The 21372-nt window shown below is 31.9% G+C and overlaps 1 protein-coding gene across 2 annotated transcripts; it reads left to right on the top strand.

Moving 5' to 3' along the window:
• Positions 1 to 168: 168 nt before the first annotated feature.
• Sod3 (Superoxide dismutase 3) lies at positions 169 to 14437 on the top strand. Of its 2 annotated transcripts, XM_075309294.1 has the most exons (6): positions 169 to 394; positions 8892 to 8972; positions 9049 to 9261; positions 9878 to 10128; positions 13833 to 14123; positions 14190 to 14437. In XM_075309294.1, the coding sequence occupies exons 2-5, from the start codon at positions 8907 to 8909 to the stop codon at positions 14068 to 14070; spliced, it is 768 nt and encodes a 255-aa protein (XP_075165409.1). In that variant the 5' UTR covers positions 169 to 394; positions 8892 to 8906; the 3' UTR covers positions 14071 to 14123; positions 14190 to 14437. The 2 variants fall into 2 exon arrangements, with proteins under 2 accessions (XP_075165409.1, XP_075165410.1); XM_075309295.1 differs by lacking the exon at positions 13833 to 14123 and having other exon boundaries at positions 182 to 394.
• Positions 14438 to 21372: the final 6935 nt, after the last annotated feature.

Below are 21372 nucleotides of genomic sequence, written 5' to 3'. Positions count from 1 at the left end.
TTAAGGTTTTCAACTCAATACTCCAGGTAGAGCGAGCATTGTGGGTGCTGGGGCTTTTTGTTTGCCATGAGAAAAATCACAACACAAGGTGCGATCAAAAGCTTTATTTGTTTTTGTAAGCAAAGTCAATTGCAATTCACTATCGCTTGGTTGGGGGGCTGAATGGATTGGATTAACGGCGTCGTAACTACCATCAGTTGAGCAACAGTTGATCAAAACAATAATTCATTACCACAAGAGAGAACAGTTGTGTCCCAGAGTTCGAATAAAACGGTTCAGTTTCTTCAGTGTTTATTGGATTTAAAAAAAAAACCGAAAAATTTAAAGAACAAAAAATTTAAATTAATTGTGAACAACAACAACTACGACAAAAAATACAATAAACCACACAACGGTAAGTAGGTAAAATAGATATAGATCAAGGGAAATGTACAACAGTTGTGAGAATCGTTGAGATAAAATGGCTTGTTAAGATATTCCCTATGAGACTATCTCGTCGGCCATATATAATCGGCAGTTATGGGTTCTATAAAAATATCTGTCATATTTTTGTTATTGATAAGATTGACAAAAACTCTTTAGAGTATGAAGAAAACAACAGAAATAATGGGGTTTCCTTGTTTTTGAGATGTGAAACATGTGTTTTGTGATTTGTAAAATTATTTTGCCATATTACTTTGAACAAAGAATCCACGAAGGCATATTGTAAGGGTAAAAGAGGTAGTGGTGTCAAGTGACTTGATTTCTTCAAGGCTTAAACAACTTCTCGGTGCGCAATACTTCATTTAATTTGCTTTTGGCCAAGATTCATTGTGGTTGTTTTGAAATACGAATTGATTCGAAACCGGTTATTTCAATGAACAGACTGCTATTGACCAAGGCTAGGGGAGGATTGCAAGGAGATTTCGGGGAGCTTTAGGCAAATTTTAAATTCATAAATATTTTCCCCTTTGCCAATGAATTTTGTTTATGCTTTCAAAACACGAAAAGAACTTTACGAACCTTTACGTGATTACAAATCTCCACAAATGCAAATTTAAATGCAATTTCATTTTTTTGTAAACAAGCCAAGTTTTTATAAAAAAACAGGTTTTGGACTAAATGAAATACTTAAGAATATTGCTAAAAAATATATCTTGTAACAATAACATGGGTTATTGGGTTACAGGAACCAATAAATATGAAATTATCGTATCCAGGAAACCCATTGACCTCCTTATTTTAGTTAACCTTTATAGAGAGAAATATACTTGACCCTGCAACAATAACATTGAATATAGAAAAATATAACAAAAATATACTTTCCAATTAATGATCATACGTAGAGGTACGAGCGTTTGGTGTTAGCTAGCTATTCCATTTGCCACTCACTCGCCCGCTCACTTAGTCTGATCCAGTTCTATTTATTTTTTTTATCATATATTAAGGTTAAAAATACAAAACAAATGGACGGACAGATAGATAGACGGATGATACATATATGGAAAAAAAGGCTACTTAACTTAAGAGGTCAGTAATGCTGCTCTGTTATACACTACAACAACAACAACAACCAAAGCAATAATCAAACGTCAAAGTGAACGTGTGGAGCCACTTGTTGATGATGACTCGCGTTGGGGTAAAAAATGTGGAATTACCTTTTGATTTTGTCACATAAATAAGTCCAGCATGCCCAAATCACAGTTGTAGAGCAAAGCACGAGATTTATAGAATTTGTTGTTTTTTTTTTGCCAGCTGCCACCAGTATAATGACACTAATTTAACAAAATTTCTGTATGGCAATCAGGTGTGTAGCTAGCAATGGGGGGAGATTTTGCGAAATATATATCCTTCAACGAAGAAAAAAGCTTTTTTTGCTTCAATTACTAAATCCATTAAATTTTTAATCGAAATTGTTTCACGCACAAAAATTATAGTAACAATTACCAATGCCAATTAAATAATTAATATATTCAATGAGCGATTCAATAAATTTCTGAGAATCAAATCTCGAATCAAGCTGTTTTAATTTAATAGTTTTTGTACCCTCCACCATAGGATATACCCCGCATTCTATGGTGGAGGGTATAATTAATTTTGTCATTCCGTTTGTAACACATCGAAATATTGGTACCAGAATCCATAAAGATTCTGATTCGTGGTGATCTTCTTAGACGATTTAGCGATATCCGTTCGTCCGTCTGTTGAAATCATGCTAATCTCCGAACGAAACAAGTTATTCACTTGGTACAAATAGTTGTTATTGATGTAGATCGAATGGTATTGCAAATGGGTCATAGCGCCCCCCTAATAAACCGATCCCCAAATTTGGCTTGTTGAGTCTCATGGAGGAGCAAATTTCGTCTGGTGGAAATTTGGTATGTGGTGTTGGTGCGTACACTCTAACAACCATTCAAACATTGGTCCATTTCGGTCCATAGTTATATATTGCTCCATATAAACCTATCCCCAAATATGGCTTGCGGAGCCTCTTAGAGCAAATTTCATTCGACCCGATTGAAATTTGGTACGTGGCATTTGTTCATTTTAGTTCATAAATATATATAGTCCCCATATATACCCATTCCCGGATATAAATTCAGGAGCTTCCTGGAGGTGAAAATTTCATCCGATCCTGTTGAATTTTGATACGTGATGTCAATATATAGCCACCATGCAAAAAATTCGTTAATATCTGCCCATAATTATATATAGCCCATATATAAACCGATCCCTTGATTTTACTTCTTGAACCTCCTGGAAAAGCAAAAAATGAAATTTGGTACATGATGTCAGTATTTCTACTAATCATGCAAAAATTGATCCATATTGCTTCATAATTATATATAGCCCCATATAAACCGACCTTCAAAATTTCAATACTGGAGCCTCATGGAGGAACAAATATCATCTGATCCGGTTGAAATTTGGCTCTCTAATAAAAGTGCGAACATTTCGGTTCATAATTATTTATCGACTCCTCTATATACCGATCAAGAACTAAATTGGCTTATATAGGTATATAATCTGCCTTTTTTGTCTAACATAGACTCCATATGGACAATTCAGAAGACTATGTTAGGATGTTTTGAGATACCTTCCCAGCAAAAAAATTTGGAAGTTGTTCTAAAGGCACATCTTTAAAAGCACTTCCAAAAAAATTCTCCCAAAAATGGTCTTTATTTTAACTACACAGCAAGTTCTTTTAATTCAATTTTTTATAACTTGCTTTTTTAATATTTTTAATTGGTAATTCACAGCAAAAAAAAATTGGTAGTTCTTCCAAAGGCACAACTTTAAAAGCACTTACAGGTGATGTACTCCCAATGATGTTCTTTTTTTAACTACCCAGGAAGTTCTTTTAATTCAACTTTTTATAACTTGGTTTCATACTTTTAATGGGTAATTTTAACTTTTTTTTGTTTCAAATATGTTAAAAACAGATTAAGAATTCATAAAATGGTACAAATAATTTAAATTTTGTCGAAAAAAATGCTAAATTCAATCTGAAAAAATTTTGAATTTTTGAAAATATTTGAGGTCAAACGTTTCCGACAAGCGTTGGAATCCATTAAAAATTATTTATTTGACAAAATATCACAGAATTTTTTAATTTACATCCAAAATATTGAATTCGGATCACAACCAAGGTTAGGTTAGGTGGCAGCCCGATGTATCAGGCTCACTTAGACTATTCAGTTCATTGTGATACCACATTGGTGAACTTCTCTCTTATCACTGAGTGCTGCCCGATTCCATGTTAAGCTCAATGACAAGGGACCTCCTTTTTATAGCCGAGTCCGAACGGCGTTCCATATTGCATCACACCCAAAGATGTGATGCAAATTCAGTGCAACGCCTTTTGAAATGGAGGACTTCCGTCCTATGACAAGCCCATGTTAAATTCATCGCTTCTGCGTCAATTTTGCACCACTTCCGGATCCAAAAAGAAAATTTTCATTACTTTTTTGGCGACGCTTTTTTGCGAATTTTTTAAAATATTTGATGTCTAACGTTTCAGACAAGTTTTAGTGTATTCTAAAACTCGTAAAAATCATAAAAATTATTTATTTGACAAAATATTGCAAAATTTTTTAATTCACATCCAAAGCACTGAATTCGGATGACACATTAAGAAGTGATGTAAATTCAGTGCAACGGCTGTTGTAATGGTGGACATCCGTCCTATGACAAGCTCATGTTAAATTCATTGCTTCTGCGCCAAGTTTAAACCACTTTAGGATCACTACTTTTTTGGCATGCTTTTTTGCTGGGTTGCCATCGGCAGGTGTTAACACAACCCAAGAATAATTGCAGCACGCAGTGTTGCCAATTTGGTGCTTTTAGCACCAAATTTAGTGCTTTTTGATTTCTAAAAAGCACCAAATTGCCTTTTTGGTGCCTTTTCAAAAAAAACACCAACTTGGTGCTTTCTGGCATTTTCATTTAGTGCTTTTGGTGCTTTTTTTATTTTGAACAGTATTAAGTAATTGATACAAAAATTTTTATTAGACTTTCAAGAGGTGAAGAAACTCAAATTTATTGCCAAATATAGAATTTGATTGTTATGAAGTTGGTATTGATTATTTTTTAATTAATATTGTTATTTAGGGTATTCTATAGGAAAGTCGAACGATGAGTGCCGAATTTTTGAATTTGGTAAAGATGTCATTAAAAACGTTTGTATTAAATTCACAAAAGCACGCACAACTGAAATAAGCAATAGACTTCTTCCAAATATTAATATTTTGAAAGTTGAAAAACATTACTGATCAAAATGAATTGGACGAAAGCATTAAAACTGATCAAAGTGTTTACTTGAATAGCGGTTCATAATGGTGAGTACTAAGTTTGAGTTTTGCCGCTAAAGTGAAAACTATATCAGTAAAAAAGGCATAAAATTATGCATATTTGGTGCAAATTTTATTATACCTTGATGGGGTATAGCCAAAAGCAAATTTTCACAAAGTTTGTATTCCTTAAAATGAATTATTAAAGTAATTGTGAAAAAATGACTATTTTAGCGGCTAAACTCGATCTTAATACCCACCTTAACTTCTTGAAATTCAATTCACAAATGTTCTATAATACATCTCCGGAAGTTTTTTTTTTTTTTTTTTTTTTTTTTTATGAATATGTTAGAATTTATAATATATTTTTGGTGCTTTTTGCCCATGGGGAGTTGGCAACACTGGCAGCACGTGTCCTAAAGTGTACATTTTGACCAGAACTGCGACTGGTCCATACACATTTTGACCTGAACTGGGTCTGCTCCGTACACACTAGTGACTAGTGCTGTACCTGAGATTGATCCATAAAGAAAAACATTTGTGATTTATCTTTGAACTAATGATAAACAAAATCTTCAAATATAGGCTAATACTTGTTGTGAGGATTTTGCATTTTTAGTTTAGATTTTTTTTAATTAAGAAAACATTTTTTACTTTGAAGTATCTGAAGTATAGTCTGGATATTTAAATCGCATTTATTTGTTCGTGTAAAGCTTTTTGTTAATATGTCGAACGATACAAATCCGACAAAAGAGATTTGTATCCTAATTTTAGTTTTATAGAGCCTAGGTTAGGTTAGGTTAGGTGGCAGCCCGATGTATCAGGCTCACTTAGAATATTCAGTCCATTGTGATACCATATTGCTGAACTTCTCACTTATCACTGAGTGCTGCCCGATTCCATGTTAAGCTCAATGACAAGGGGCCGAGTCCGAACGGCGTTCCACATTGTAGTGAAACCACTTAGAGAAGCTTTGAAACCATCAGAAATGTCAACAGCATTACCAGCATTTATAGAGCCTAGAGGAACTGGAATCATATCAAAATCCTTAGGTTTCCCCTAAGGATTTGACATTTTTGAATTCAAGTAAACTTTGTTTAGAGTACAATTCAGAATATGTAGGTGCTGTTAATCTCACATGCGGAAAAAACAATATGTGCTACATTATAGCTATGGATTTCGTTGGGGTTCTTCTACAATTAATTGTGTAATCTTATCATCTTATGCTTTTTTTTAATCAATTTTTGAATACATTAAGTTTAATTTTCTGCAAGGGTTGCGATTTATATTTAGAGTTGTATCATTGCTAATATTGCCACATGAAGAAAAAAAACTGAAGTACACTGAAAAAAAACATGCCCGGTTCCAAAGATTTTGTCTTAACTTTAAAAATTTTGGTATTGATTCCGAGCCAAAGAAGCGGAGAATACAAGTAAGGATACTTTTAAGACGCAATTCTCTTTTAAATTTGGGTTTTGTGTACTTGGTTCTAGGAAGCAAATTTTAATTTTTCGCTGTTTCAGCTTTTTCTCTTCATATGCTATGTCCTTTAAAAACGAGTTAACGACAACTTTATTTTCCAAATTAAGACGCGACTCCCAGTAGAAATTATGCTATGTTTCAAGTAAAAAAACGTCTTTAAAATAAAGAGTTGAAAAACATGTCCTATATTTGAACGATTTTTTGCTTTGTATTCAAGATGCAAAAAGACAAGAAAAAATTTCATTAAATTGACAAAAAATTTCATTAAAATGAAAGAATTTTTCTGACTTATTAAAGTCAAGTTGACCTTCTCCCAAACATTTTTTCTTTTATGTTATGATACCCATTTGTAAGTCAAATCACTTAATTATAAGGACAATACGAATTTATTGAAAAGTTTATCGACTTTGGACAAGGAAAAAACTTTATTGTAGAGAAATGCGTCTTCTATGCTAAGCAAAATTTGCATTCGTATTTTAAAGACATGAAATCTTTGACCTCACGACAATATTTTTTTCAGTGTATATTGATTGGAAATGATTTTTCCACATGTTAAATTTCAAGGAGGGGAGAACCAAAGAGTTTGTATTGTAGTGTATAAAAGGGAATTCGTGGGTCTGTACATGGTTATTTTTTAAAGGAACTTGTCCGTCCAAACCAGGAATTTTAGAAACTTCCACAATTTTCGAAAAAACAAGTAAGGAAAGTCTAAAGTCGGGCGGGGCCGACTATATTATACCCTGCGCCACTTGGTAGATCTAAATTTTCGATACCATATCACATCCGTCAAATGTGTTGGGGGCTATATAAAAAGGTTTGTCCCAAATACATACATTTAAATATCACTCGATCTTGGCAGAATTTGATAGACTTCTACAAAATCTATGGACTCAAAATTTAAGTCGGCTAATGCACTAGGGTGGAACACAATGTTAGTAAACAAATATGGGAAACATTTAAATCTGAAACAATTTTAAGGAAACTTCGCAAAACGTTATATATGATTTATCGCTCGATATATATGTATTAGAAGTTTAGGAAAATTAGTCATTTTTACAACTTTTCGACTAAGCAGATGCGATTTTACAAGGAAAATGTTGGTATTTTGACCATTTTTGTCGAAATCAGAAAAACATATATATGGGAGCTATATCTAAATCTGAATCGATTTCAACCAAATTTGGCACGCATAGCTACAATGCTAATTCTACTCCTTGTCAAAATTTCAACTAAATCGGAGTTAAAAATTGGCCTCTGTGGTCATATGAGTGTAAATCGGGCGAAAGCTATATATGGGAGATATATCTAAATCTGAACCGATTTCAACCAAATTTTGCACGCATAGCTACAATGCTAATTCTACTCCCTGTGCAAAATTTCAACAAAATCGGAGCAAAAAATTGGCCTCTGTGGTCATATGAGTGTAAATCGGCCGAAAGCTATATATTGGAGCAATATCTAAATCTGAACCGATTTCAATAAAATTTGGCACACTTGACTATAGTACTAATTGTTCTTCTTGTGCAAAATTTTAAGCAAATTAGGGTAAATTTCTGGCTTCTGGGCCATATAGGTCCATATCGGGCGAAATATATATATATATATATATATATATATATATATATATATATATATATATATATATATATATATATATATATATATATATATATATATATATATATATATATATATATATATATATATATATATATATATATATATATATATATATATATATATATATATATATATATATATATATATATATATATATATATATATATATATATATATATATATATATATATATATATATATATATATATATATATATATATATATATATATATATATATATATATATATATATATATATATATATATATATATATATATATGGGAGCTATATCTAAATCTGAACCGATTCCTTACAAAATCAATAGGGATCTATTCTGAGCCAAAACACATACTTGTGCCAAATTTGAAGTCGATTGGACTAAAACTGCGGCCTAGACTATGATTACAAAAATGTGTTCACGGACAGACGGACATGGCTACATCGATTCAGGAGCCCACCATGAGCATTTTTGCCAAAGACACCATGTGTCTATCTCATCTCCTTATGGGTGTTGCAAACATATGCACTAACTTATAATACCCTGTTCCACAGTGTGGCGCAGGGTATAAAAATAAACTCAAAAATGTAGTGACAGCAATAAATGCGCACGATAGGGATTTCGCAGTATTAAATTTAAAATTTAAATATTGTAAAAAGCAATAGTAAATTAAAAAAATGTAAAAAAAACACAAAAAAATTTCCCCACAGAGGGGATTTGAACCTGTGCTTCTTGATTTTGTAGCTTTCAAAGAAATTTTTTGGGAACGTTAATGTTGATGTATTGTGGTATATGGTATTTTTCCTTATTAATTTTTTCTAAAACAATAATATCCCAGAACCACTGTACTTACTTCTTGTAAATATAAAATTGATAACACATACATACATGCATTGATACTTGAAAATACAACAAAATCCTTTTAATATAATGAGAACAATTACATTAACGATATAACCTAGCAAATATATTTAAAATGAAAACCATTGAAAATAATTTAAAAACATTGATTTCATTACAGGTAAATTGTAGAACCATGAATTCTTGGCAATTATTTGTAACCCTATTGTCCATTGTGGCAGTATCGGCAAAATCTGCTGATGTAAGTCTATTGTTAACCTTTTGATGGATATGGTCAAAAATATTTAATTTTTTTACTTCCTTGTGTGTTTGTATAGAAAAACACCCGCATGGAAGCTATTGCCTATGTGACTGGACCTTCAGGAGCCACAGGAAATGTCACATTCATACAAAATGCTTGCGGTGAAAATGTTCATGTTCGTGTATACATCAGTGGTTTGACACCCGGAAAACATGGTTTCCATGTTCACGAAAAGGGTGACTTATCAAATGGCTGTTTAAGTTTAGGAGGTCATTTCAATCCAGACAAGGTAAGTAGAGAAATAAAAGAAAATTTATCCTAAAGCGTTTTAATAAATGAAGGGAAAATATTGAAATATGGTAGCATTGGTGATTTATTCAACGAAGGTCATTTTTCATATTTCTTTAAATGGAATTCTTTATAAAAATAAGGACAGCTGTGGTTTTTCAATTGATCACCACACAAAAAAAAATTTGTCTTCAATCACGAAATAAATTGATCCAATTAATTGTTTTTATTGAAATGTATCAATTAAAAAAATCATTGATCCAATTAAAAATTTAATTGATACTATTAATTTTTGTGATTGATTTTTGAATTAAAAAAATCGTTGAATCAATAAAATTTTTAATTGAATATTTCTTAAAACTCAATTAAGACTTTAATTGGAAAAATTTGATTGACATTTTTTCCTGTGAAAGTAAACTTTGTTGTGGTAAATAAGGAGCATTTAAAAAACGACTGATATAATCTATATAAGGATATATTTGTATTAATTAATTATTATTGATTAATTGTGTGTGTGTGTGTTTTTTTTTAACTTAAAGAACTTCTTATGCTACAAAAATTATATGTTTTATTTTATTTACTCACTTATGATTCGAATTTTTCTCTAATACTTTCAGATGGATCATGGTGGCCCCAGCGATGAGGTGCGTCATGTTGGTGACTTGGGTAACATTGATGCTAATGCTAATGGTGTGGTTGACACCACATTCTCGGATCATTTGATCAGCTTGACTGGACCCCGTACCATTATTGGTCGTGGTCTTGTTATCCACGACAACATCGATGATTTGGGCAAAACCACTCATCCCGATTCCAAAAAAACCGGCAATGCAGGTGGTCGTGCCGCATGTGGTGTCATTGGTGTCAAGTAAATATTAAGAATTCCCTATCGATTATATTTTTATGCGGCGTGATTATTATTACGCACCATTTTTTACTTAATTCAATTAATGCTGTCAATTTGAGTAATCCCTCTATATATATAAATATGATTTTAATTTTTTGTTGTGTTGTTTATATTTGAATAGAGGAAAAACATGTCTAATGTACTAAAAATGTGCTGCTATGTCTAATGTTTGATGTGCCTCCAAATTATGTGTAAATGTGTGTGTGTCTTTTTTTTTAACTAAAACAAGGGATTTTAATTGATATTTTAATTTTATAGTATGCTCAGAAAAAAAAAATATCTCCAAAGTATTTCCAATTAAAAAGTTTATTGAAGTTGAAAAAAATTTCCAATTAATTGATACAAGTAACAAGTTAATTAAGTCAATAATTGAAAATTTTTAAATGTTTAATTCAAAATTAATTGATACATTTAACTTTTTAATCAAACTCAGAAGACTAACCCCCATTTTCATGAAGCTCCGTTACTGTTCCGTTAACTAACGAACTTTTAAACCATATTATGGACATTGCTGTCATCTTGCCTATATGTTCCATATGCCAGTTAAGAACGTAACTGCCGAAGATTTTTCAGTTAAAGTTACCCGGAGAAAAGATATTTGGAATTTACTTTCTGTTAACTGGCAGTTAAAGCCTAACGGAGCTACATGAAAATGGCCGTAAGTCAGTTAAAAAAGTGATGGATTTTTTTCAAGCAATCAATTTTTTAATCAAATTAAGAACACGAAGTCAGATAAGAAAGTAATTCGAAATAGTTACGTTGCAAAAATAAAAAAAGTGAGTTTTGCAATCAACATCAATTAAAATTTTAATTGAGTCAATTAATTTTTTAATCAAATATTTTTTATGCCCAATTAAAACTGTTATTGATATTTTCATTTTCGTGATTGCATCAGAAAAAATTTTTATGTGTGATTGGAAAACGTTGAGTAGATTTTAATTTTTTTTTAATTTTAATGAAATTTCGATTTGCGATTATTTTGAAATATGTTAAGTGTAGTAACAAGAAATCCATTATTTTTTCCAATAGATAAAAAAACAAATATTTTTTTTTAAACCGAAATTCTAAACAACCAAACATCTCCAGATAAAGTGTTTCTGTTACGACCTATTAACCAAGTAATCCGACTTATAGTAAATATTTGAGTATACACAGAAAAAAATATTAGCACTTCATTCATGAAAATTGATAATATCAATCATTGATATTTAATTAATTCAAGTGATTTTTGTTTTGTCTAACAAATTAATTGCCTATTTGAATTGAATATTTTTAAATTTTTAATTGATATTTTATATTATTATTTATTTTTTCCTCAAAAATATTTAATTGGTATTTTTTTTATTTTTCTTAAGTATTTATTTCGTTGAGGAACATACATTTTTCAGTTGTATACTTTCTTTGGATGTTCATACAAAATTCGAAATCTTACTATGAAATTCAAATATCGAAATGCTTTCAAAAATTATTCTAGTCCTGCAAGAAATTCACTTAGAAACGTTATAAGAAAACCATCATTATACATGGTTAGTAAGACGCACACAAGAAACTACTTTTCTCCCAAAAGAAGTCTGGACTAACGAACTTCCCCGACACATATTTAAAAAAAAAATGTAATTTAGACAATTTTTTTATGAATTTGACTTTTTTTAGAGAAAAATAAGGGTACTTTGTTGGTCTAATATTTAGCTTCGAATAAAACGAATAATTGTTATTGCGTTCATTGACAGTTTACAGCATTCTAAACGTCCGCATCGTCATTAATTATGGTTGCTGGTATATGGTCCATTGTGGATATTATTACTAAAAAATTGGTAACATCTAACATACTACACAACTAATGGAGGATTTTGGTCAAATGTTCAACAACATCCCATATTGATCCTTAAATATAAATAACCCTACAAAAATAGATAATCTGATTTGATGTGAATGGATATCAACAACGAGACATGAGATACTTCAAGTGTAATGTATTTTGATTGAAAGAAAATTTAACTAAAATCTAGTATACTCCAATGTCAGTTTCATAGAAAAAAAACTCACCAAAATATTTCCAATTAAAAAGTTGATTGAAGTTGAAAATTTTTTCAATTGATAAATAATTTGATACAATTAATTAACTTTTTAATCAAGATAGAAAAAAAAATAAGTCTATTATTGACATTTTTAAATTTGTAATTAAAAAATTAATTAATACAATGAACTTTTTAATCAAACTCGGAAGACTAAGTTACTTAAAAAAGTGATGAATTTTTGTTTTTACTTTTTAAAAAAAAAATTTATTTCAAACAATCAATTTTTTAATCAAACTAAAAAGTCAAAAAGTCAAATAAAAAATAGTCACGTTTTTAACTCAAGAAATTAATTGAGTTTTGCAATCAACATCAATTAAAAAATTAATTGAAGTTTTCTAATCAATCCAATTAATTTTTAAACAACTATGTTTTATGCCCAATTAAACCTGTGATTGTACTATCATTTTCGTGATTGAAGATATTTCAACTACAAAATGATTTGGATCAATTAATTTTGTGATTGAATCAGAATTTTTTTTGTGTTCAGTAAAAATGTGACTTTATTTTATTTGACACCATGAACGTAAAATTACTTCAAAATAATAATTATTAGGAGTTTTTCATAGATTTTTCCAAAATTTAACTACACTTAAAAAAAGGGAACTCTCTATATCACTAAAGCCGATTTAACTTTATTTTAGTTAGTTCACGGAATTATTATGTTTCCAGAAAGTTTCCTTTACTCTAATAATTTTTTTCGTACGTTAGTTAAATGAACTATAAAACGGGAAATAATTATACACAAATTTAGCAAAAAAAGATTTACTAAATTCGTACTTCTCACAAAATAGTTCATTATTTCTTTAAATTTGTAAATTTTACCAAAAATGAGTCCATCATGAACTTCGTATGTCACTAAAGACATTCTTGCATTTTTGAACTCCAATTTTTTTCCTTCAAACTACAAAATTATTAATTTTCTTGAATTTGTGGAAAAATATTTACTTATTTTTGTGATATCGGCGTGATGCCAGCGTTCGTAATACTATTTAGTTAAAATTTTCTAAAATTTTTTTCAGTGTAGTTAAAGTAAGTTTGAAAGTAAGTTGTAAGTTTGTTAAAAATTACACTTTTTTCCAGTGTAAGATTTGAGTCCATCTGATATCATCTCTATCATTAGATCCACTTTATTTTTCAAATACGATTTAATTCCATTCCATATCAAGTTAGATTCTTTAATTTGCAGTTGGAATACTTATAAAAAATAATAATAATTACATTTAGGTTACAACTAAACCGGGAGAAATACATTCAGAATCCATTGACAACATCTACATAACTAAAAACGAATATCTTCTGAATAAAAATATTATTTAAATAATATATGGAAATAATAACTTGGTGTATGCATCTCAACATTCCATAAAAATCCACACAAACCATTAACAATTGATGGTGTCTTTAAAACAACCCACCCAACCTCTCATACGAATCCTCTTAAAAGTGTTATACTCTTACAAAGAAAAACTCTTAGACATGCCCCAAAAAGAGTGTAATACCTTATCACACCCAATTCCTCATGCCAATCCATGATTGTCCTTAATCTTTGGAGCATTGTCTGTTTTATACGTTAACTTCTATTTTCAGCCCTAATTATCCGCCATTGTCTTGTTCTTCATCATTGAGTCAACAATCGTCAGCACAACCGTCACAACCGCATTCATCATATGAGCCCACATTTTATGTACCCCATGATAAACCCAAGGATCATGTTGTTTATCCTTTACTATCCTCATCATATCCCTATAGTCATCTTGGTTATCCCTATCCATACCATTATCCACAACCATATCATTATCAATCTCCCCATCCATATTACTATTAACTTATGTGTCTTCTTGTTCTTCTTAAGGAGGGTTTATATGTGCGTGTCCTTGGGTACATACAATAATTAGAAAGTCGATTTAAAAAATAAGTAAATGGAAAAACTTCAATTTTTTACAGCTTGGAAGATGGCGGTGAATGGCCTTGTACTAAGAACGGAGCATCAACCATGCTGGGACTAACCGTGTCAACCGTATTTGTCGTAATTGTATCATATCTTCTAGCTTAAGAAATGTCATTTTAGTATTGCATTCAAAGATACATTTCCCATAGATATATTATTAATGATATGTATAATAAAAACTTAATTACAAAACTAAAAGAATTAAGAATAATAAAATATATTTATAAAATAATATATATATAAATTGTTTTATCATTTAATAGCTTACATGCTACAAATATACCCATACTTGTAGAATACGAAATGATGCACGTAAAAAATAATTAATTTCCCACAAACAAAATTCAGTGGTTATTTTTCTTTCGTTAACATTACTTGCACACAAAAAAATTCACGAAAAGTTTTCCAATTAAAATTTTAATTGAGTTTTAAAAAATATTCAATTAAAAATTTAATTGATTCAACAAATTTTTTAATTGAAACAAAAATCAATCACAAAAATAATAGTATCAATTAATTTTTTAATTGGATCAATTAACTTTTTAATTGACTTTTAATTAATTTTTTAATTGATACTATCATTTCTGTGATTGAAGACATTTCAATTAAAAATTAATTGGATCAATTAATTTCGTGATTGAATCAGGAAAATTTTTTTTGGTGTGTGGTCGTGTCATTATAGGTAGAAGGGAGATTGCTTTTCGATCACTTGTATTCAGTGTTATGTCTAAGCGTTTGAAGGTTTAACTGGAATTATAAGTTTGTTGAACCTTTAACGATATCTCGCACGCTTGTAGGACGCATTTACCCAGCAAACAAATTTGGAAATCCTTCTAAAGGTTTGGGTTAGGTGGCAGCCCGATGTATCAGGCTCACTTAGACTATTCACTCCATTGTGATATCACATTGGTGAACTTCTCTCTTATCACTGAGTGCTGCACGATTCCATGTTAAGCTCAATGACAAGGGACCTCCTTTTTATAGCCGAGTCCGAACGGGGTTCCACATTGCAGTGAAACCACTTAGAGAAGTTTTGAAACCCTCAGAAATGTCACCAGCATTACTGAGGTGGGATAGTCCACCACTGAAAAACTTTTTGGTGTTCGGTCGAAGCAGGCATCGAACCCACGACTTTGTGTATGCAAGGCGGGCATTCTAACCATTTTACCACGGTGGCTCCCAATCCTTCTAAAGGCACAACTTTAAAAGCACTTCCAAACATGATCTTCCAAAGATGTTCTTTATTTTAACTGCACAGGAAGTTCATTTGATTCCATTTTTTATAACTTTTTTCACATTTTAATGAGAAATTTAAATTTTTGATTCAAATAGGTTAAAAACAGATTGAGAATTAATAAAATGGTACAAATTATTGAAATTTTACAAAAAAATCCATTCTGGAAAAATTGAGAATTTTTGAAAATATTTGATGTCAAACATTCCAGACAGGCATTACGATATGGTCACACTGGGCAAATATTTCACAGAAATCAAAAACGAATTCGTCGTCACAGGTAAACCAGCAAACATATTTAGTTCATATTCGGTATATAACATCACGATAGAAGTATTTTCCAAAAACGGTATCCAGATATTTCGACAATGGTGGTGGATAAAGTTTTACACTCATTTTGGTCAAACGTTTGTCTAATGTGACCATACCCTTAGAATGCAGTAAAAATCATATAAAATTATAAAAATTATTTATTTGTCAAAATATCTCAAAATTCCTTAAGTCACATCAAAATCACTGAATTCGCATCACACCTTAATAAGTGGTAAGTCCATGTTAAATTCATCGCTTCTGCGTCTATTTTGCACCACTTCCGAATCCAAAAAGAACATGTTCACTACTTTTTTGGAGACGCTTTTTTTGCTGGGTAATTACGGGAACTTAGGTGCTACGAGATTATAGGAGTCTACGAACCTGTCTCTAAAAGAGGGGAGTGGGGACGACGTTATAGTAGGATGGGGAGTGTAGACGTGTAATTGACTGTAGGTGCATTGTAGCTGAGGGTACAACGATGTCTTCCTGGATGTCAGATTGATATAGCTGTGGAGACAATAATGTTTGCCATAGTTACTGGACGCGGGTGATGTAGGAGGGGAGGATGGGGTTAGGACACTGGGAATCTCTTCAATACCCTGATTTTCTAGACTGTCAATTGTCACTTTCCCATTGTGTGGCATAGTGGTCCAAGAACGCCATAGACGATCCGTTACTAGACAGTATAATGTTCCGAAAGGAGTTTCATAGACTTCTGCATAGGCTTCATGGGGATCCGCATAGAAGTGTAGGGGACAAGGATGGGAAGTTACGACGACTAGTGTGGGTAGCACGAATGAGGCAAAGGTGCTTGGGCGGCGGATCGATAAAGATGCCCTCCTTTGTCTGACTGTTTGATCTACGGACTTGGGAGGCTTCCACTGATGGTTGTGTTGAATCCTTGGAATCCCATGTTTTAAGCAAGTTAATCCATTATGTAAATGGACTGTGCATTTTGATAGAAAATTTGAATGAATGATGTCTTTTTATAAAATATAATATTACTATAAAATATCAGTAAAATACTTTTGTGGGCATAGAAGCATCATTACAAAGGAGAAGAGATGAAAATCCCAAAAAACATTTGCGCCATTACCCCCACCAATAGTTCAGCCAATACCACGTAATTGATAGTAATGACTCCTATATTTTTACTCACCTCTTATATTTTACTTGGCTTTAAAGACAACTTTTAAGAGTTAGAAAAGAAAAATCTATCAATATGGAACGTCTGTCTACGATCTCCCAACTTATTGTCCTGGATTATCTGGTAATAGATTTTACTTATTTCATTCTCGTAAAACTACACCCGAAGAAAAAACACTTTCTTTGCGATCGAATTTCTCTTATTTTTTTTTAAGAGAAAATAAATCAGAATTTGTCACTTACGATGCAACGATTGTTTACAATCTATTTTTAATTGCTTTTAAAGAAAACTTTTGAGTGTCAAATGAAAACTGCACTGCATCTAAAAGTTAGTTCGTCAAAAAAAAAAAAAAATATTTCTTCTGTGTATTAGTAGAGCCAAACTCAAAGTTACGAACCGTCCCCTATACCTCAGGAGATGTTCAAATATATTTTTGCATGTAGGTATATAAGATTTAATTGACCCCAATATTACATTCCATTCACACAATGTACTTTTCTCGGGAAAGAAATTTTAGCCGAAGGAAATTCCCCACTTTTAGTGCCCAAAGGCACTAAAATTTCGAAATAAAACTCCTCTCCTCGGTGTTATCAAAATCTTCTACTCTTATAGCTCCCAAGCTAAGCTACCCCTCTCTCTCACCTAACATATGTAATTTATTCCCGACCTATACATTTGAATTTCTATTGAAGCCCCATTACGCTCGATTTTATTTCATTCATGACTGATTGACTCCCTCATTAATAATGGATATTTACTATGACTTCACCTTTTGGTAATCACAGCCATCTTCATACACCGCCTATTTAATTATTGGTCAACCGAGGGAAACGTCCCAATTCCAATACTGGACACTGGAAGGAACCTACATTAGTAAACAATTCGAAGAAAAATCCATTTGATTGACTTGAAAAAAACAAAAGGAATCGTTTGTGAGGTCATTGGCATTATTATTACAGTAATTACACTGGTGACCTGCCGTACATACAAATAAACATACAACTCGATTCCACGCATTTTCCCAAACCATACCTCCTCCCAAAAAATAGAAAAACAAAACTAAAGTGTACGGGGTAATGGAGCCAAAGGGGGGTTTTCACAACTTCAAACAGCTATCGTATGACATGGTGTCTAAGAAGTCCTGCGCTCATGGTGCAAAAGAAAACTTCGCGGAATTCGACACCTTTCGAGTGTATGCCAAATTGGTGTGAAAACAGCCATAAGGGGTTCTTATATATGCAAGTTAGTTGGAAGTAGACCAAACAACCATTAAAACTAGGAAATTTCTTTTATTTGCTGTCGAAATTAAAAGTTTTATTTATTTTGTTTGGTATTTTCCAAAAACCACCACGAAAACATTTTTTGGGTTTATTGGAAATAAGTAAAATAGGTCGCTATGGTGGTGTACCCTTAAATTAATAAGAATCAGGGCCGTTAGAGAGAGGGCGGGCCCATAATGAAAAAGGCCTATTTTCTATAGCTATTGGATATTGATAAGAAGTTCGACATGAATTAAAAAACAGTTTTAGCTACTATTCCAAGTATTTCAGGAACATTTTAGTTAGCTTTCTCTCTCTCTTTTGAGTTGTAGATGGGACTATATTTATGAAATATAAATTTGTAAGTCCGAAAAAGATCTACAGATCCATAGAATCTACATTAGTTGGATCACAAATTCATATATGTATACATGGGATTCGGGAGATTTATCTATACGAAGATAGGAGTTTTAAATAGGCAAATTTTCAAATTTCTAGGAAATTATATTAAATTTAGATCGAGAGATTATTCAATACTGGGTGATTATACTTAAATCAAAATTATGGCCTCTCTCTCTCTCAAATGAAAATGGTTTCTTATGATCTCTCACTCAAATGCCCACACGCTTACAAAAAATCGCTTCTGTAACATATACTCCCAAACATATTTTGCTTCAAGCATATACATTTTTGGGTATTGCCCAAACATTTATATATTTGATCTCTTCCGATATATAATATGTTTGAAAGCATATTGGTCTAAACAATATATGTTTGGGTAGTCTAAGTTCCAAACATTTTGTATTTTTGCATCCAAATTCAATAATGTTGTCTTCCAAAAAACAATATGTTATTATGTGAACATATAATATGTTTGGAAGCATTTTGCACCCAAAAATATTATATGCTTAAAGAAAAATTCTCCCAAACAATATTGTGCTCAAAATTTTATTTATTTATTTATTTATATATTTACAATCATAATGAATTATGAAAATAAACAGGTAATATAGGTGCTAACAACATAGGTTTTCGACCTGAATGCTCAAAATTTTGTTTCTGCCTAATTGTATATTCCCTCACATCTTTCTCACTTCCACGAGATTTTTTAGTTCTTAGCACCTTTTTCTGTAATACAAACATTGTAGAAGAAATTATTCAATTTTATGATTTTTTTATTTTAATTTTACCTTTTGCCGGACGGTGATTCGAACAGCGGACCACACAGTTTGTAAGGATCAAAGAAGTAGCTGATCAATTTCCCAAGGGAAAATAAAATGTTAATTTTGTAATAACAAGCAACAACCACCAACTTAATTCAATATCGCTCCCTGTTAAATAGCGCTCCAAGCTACTAAACACATATATGTTTATAGGCTATTTCTAAATTAATATAAGTTTGCATCCAAGCATATTATATTTACAAACATTTTATGTCCCAAACATAATATGTTCTAACATATTAACATATATGTCCCAAACATGTTATGCTAGTTTATGAACATTATATGCTTGCACTCAAAAATATTGTGTTTAAAAATTTGTGTTCCAAACATATAATGTTTATAGCCAAACATATGAAAAACAGTCTTTTTCATCCGTGCAGAACCTACAGCAGATAGTAGTAGCGCAGATGGATCCAAAATTAGAAAGATGACTGGACAACCACGAACTGCAGAACTAGAGCAACCCATAAAAAAAATACTTCAGCAGTAAGAGTTTGGTTGGTATACAATAAAGTAGGCAGTGCATCCACACTGCATGCATCGGTGGCAATAACGTAAACGAGTAATCAAAGTAGTTTATGATCATTCGTTTACGTTATTACAACCAATTCATGCAGTATAGATGCATGACAGGTAGTGATATTTTCCTTCACGCCATCAATGCTATACTCAATATTTTATATCACTTCTGACCAATTTTTCTATTAAAATGAGCAATTATATCAGCGCTATGTAGAAGCTGCTCTAAATCGGGACATCGCCCACAAAAATAAGCGCTGATTCGCTTGTTTTGTAAGCAGTTGGTACTGCCGCTCTCCCTTACAATCCTGCTGAAATAGTGCTCCATTTTTTGCTGGGATGCTATACTCAAGATTATAAAGGGTGATTCTTTTGAGGTTAGGATTTTCATGCATTAGTATTTGACAGATCACGTGGGATTTCAGACATGGTGTCAAAGAGAAAGATGCTCAGTATGCTTTGACATTTCATCATGAATAGACTTACTAACGAGCCACAACGTCGAATTTTCAGTGAATGGGCCCTAGAAAAGTTGGCAGAAAATCCGCTTTTTTATCGACAAATTTTGTTCAGCGATGAGGCTCATTTCTGGTTGAATGGCTACGTAAATAAGCAAAATTGCCGCATTTGGAGTGAAGAGCAACCAGAAGCCGTTCAAGAACTGCCCATGCATCCCGAAAAATGCACTGTTTGGTGTGGTTTGTACGCTGGTGGAATCATTGGACTGTATTTTTTCAAAGATGCTGTTGGACGCAACGTTACGGTGAATGGCGATCGCTATCGTTCGATGCTAACAAACTTTTTGTTGCCAAAAATGGAAGAACTGAACTTGGTTGACATGTGGTTTCAACAAGATGGCGCTACATGCCACACAGCTCGCGATTCTATGGCCATTTTGAGGGAAAACTTCGGAGAACAATTCATCTCAAGAAATGGACCGGTAAGTTGGCCACCAAGATCATGCGATTTGACGCCTTTAGACTATTTTTTGTGGGGCTACGTCAAGTCTAAAGTCTACAGAAATAAGCCAGCAACTATTCCAGCTTTGGAAGACAACACTTCCGAAGAAATTCGGACTATTCCGGCCGAAATGCTCGAAAAAGTTGCCCAAAATTGGACTTTCCGAATGGACCACCTAAGACGCAGCAGCGGTCAACATTTAAATGAAATTATCTTCAAAAAGTAAATGTCATGGACCAATCTAACGTTTCAAATAAAGAACCGATGAGATTTTGCAAATTTTATGCGTTTTTTTTTAAAAAAAAGTTATCAAGCTCTTAACAAATCACCCTTTATATCACTTCTGAGCAATATTTCTATTAAAATGAGCAATTATATCAGTGCTATGTAGAAGCTGCTCTAAATCGGGACATCGCCCACATAAATCAGCGCTGATTCGGTTGTTTTGTGAGCGGTTGTTTTGTAAGCTGATTTGGTTGTTTTGGTACTGCCTCTCTCCCTTACAATCATGCTGAAATAGTG

Source organism: Haematobia irritans, chromosome 5 (assembly GCF_050003625.1).
Source record: "Haematobia irritans isolate KBUSLIRL chromosome 5, ASM5000362v1, whole genome shotgun sequence".
In the NCBI taxonomy this organism is placed as follows: Eukaryota; Metazoa; Arthropoda; class Insecta; order Diptera; family Muscidae; genus Haematobia; species Haematobia irritans.
This window is presented reverse-complemented; position numbering and strand designations above follow the sequence as displayed.

Bases quoted from the DNA above. Each gene is read 5' to 3' on its own strand.
- Sod3 (XM_075309294.1), top strand. From the start codon at position 8,907: ATGAATTCTTGGCAATTATTTGTAACCCTATTGTCCATTGTGGCAGTA. The intron at 8,973-9,048 runs GTAAGTCTATTG...GTGTTTGTATAG, and splicing joins TATCGGCAAAATCTGCTGAT to AAAAACACCCGCATGGAAGC. The intron at 10,129-13,832 runs GTAAATATTAAG...TTCTATTTTCAG, and splicing joins TGTGGTGTCATTGGTGTCAA to CCCTAATTATCCGCCATTGT.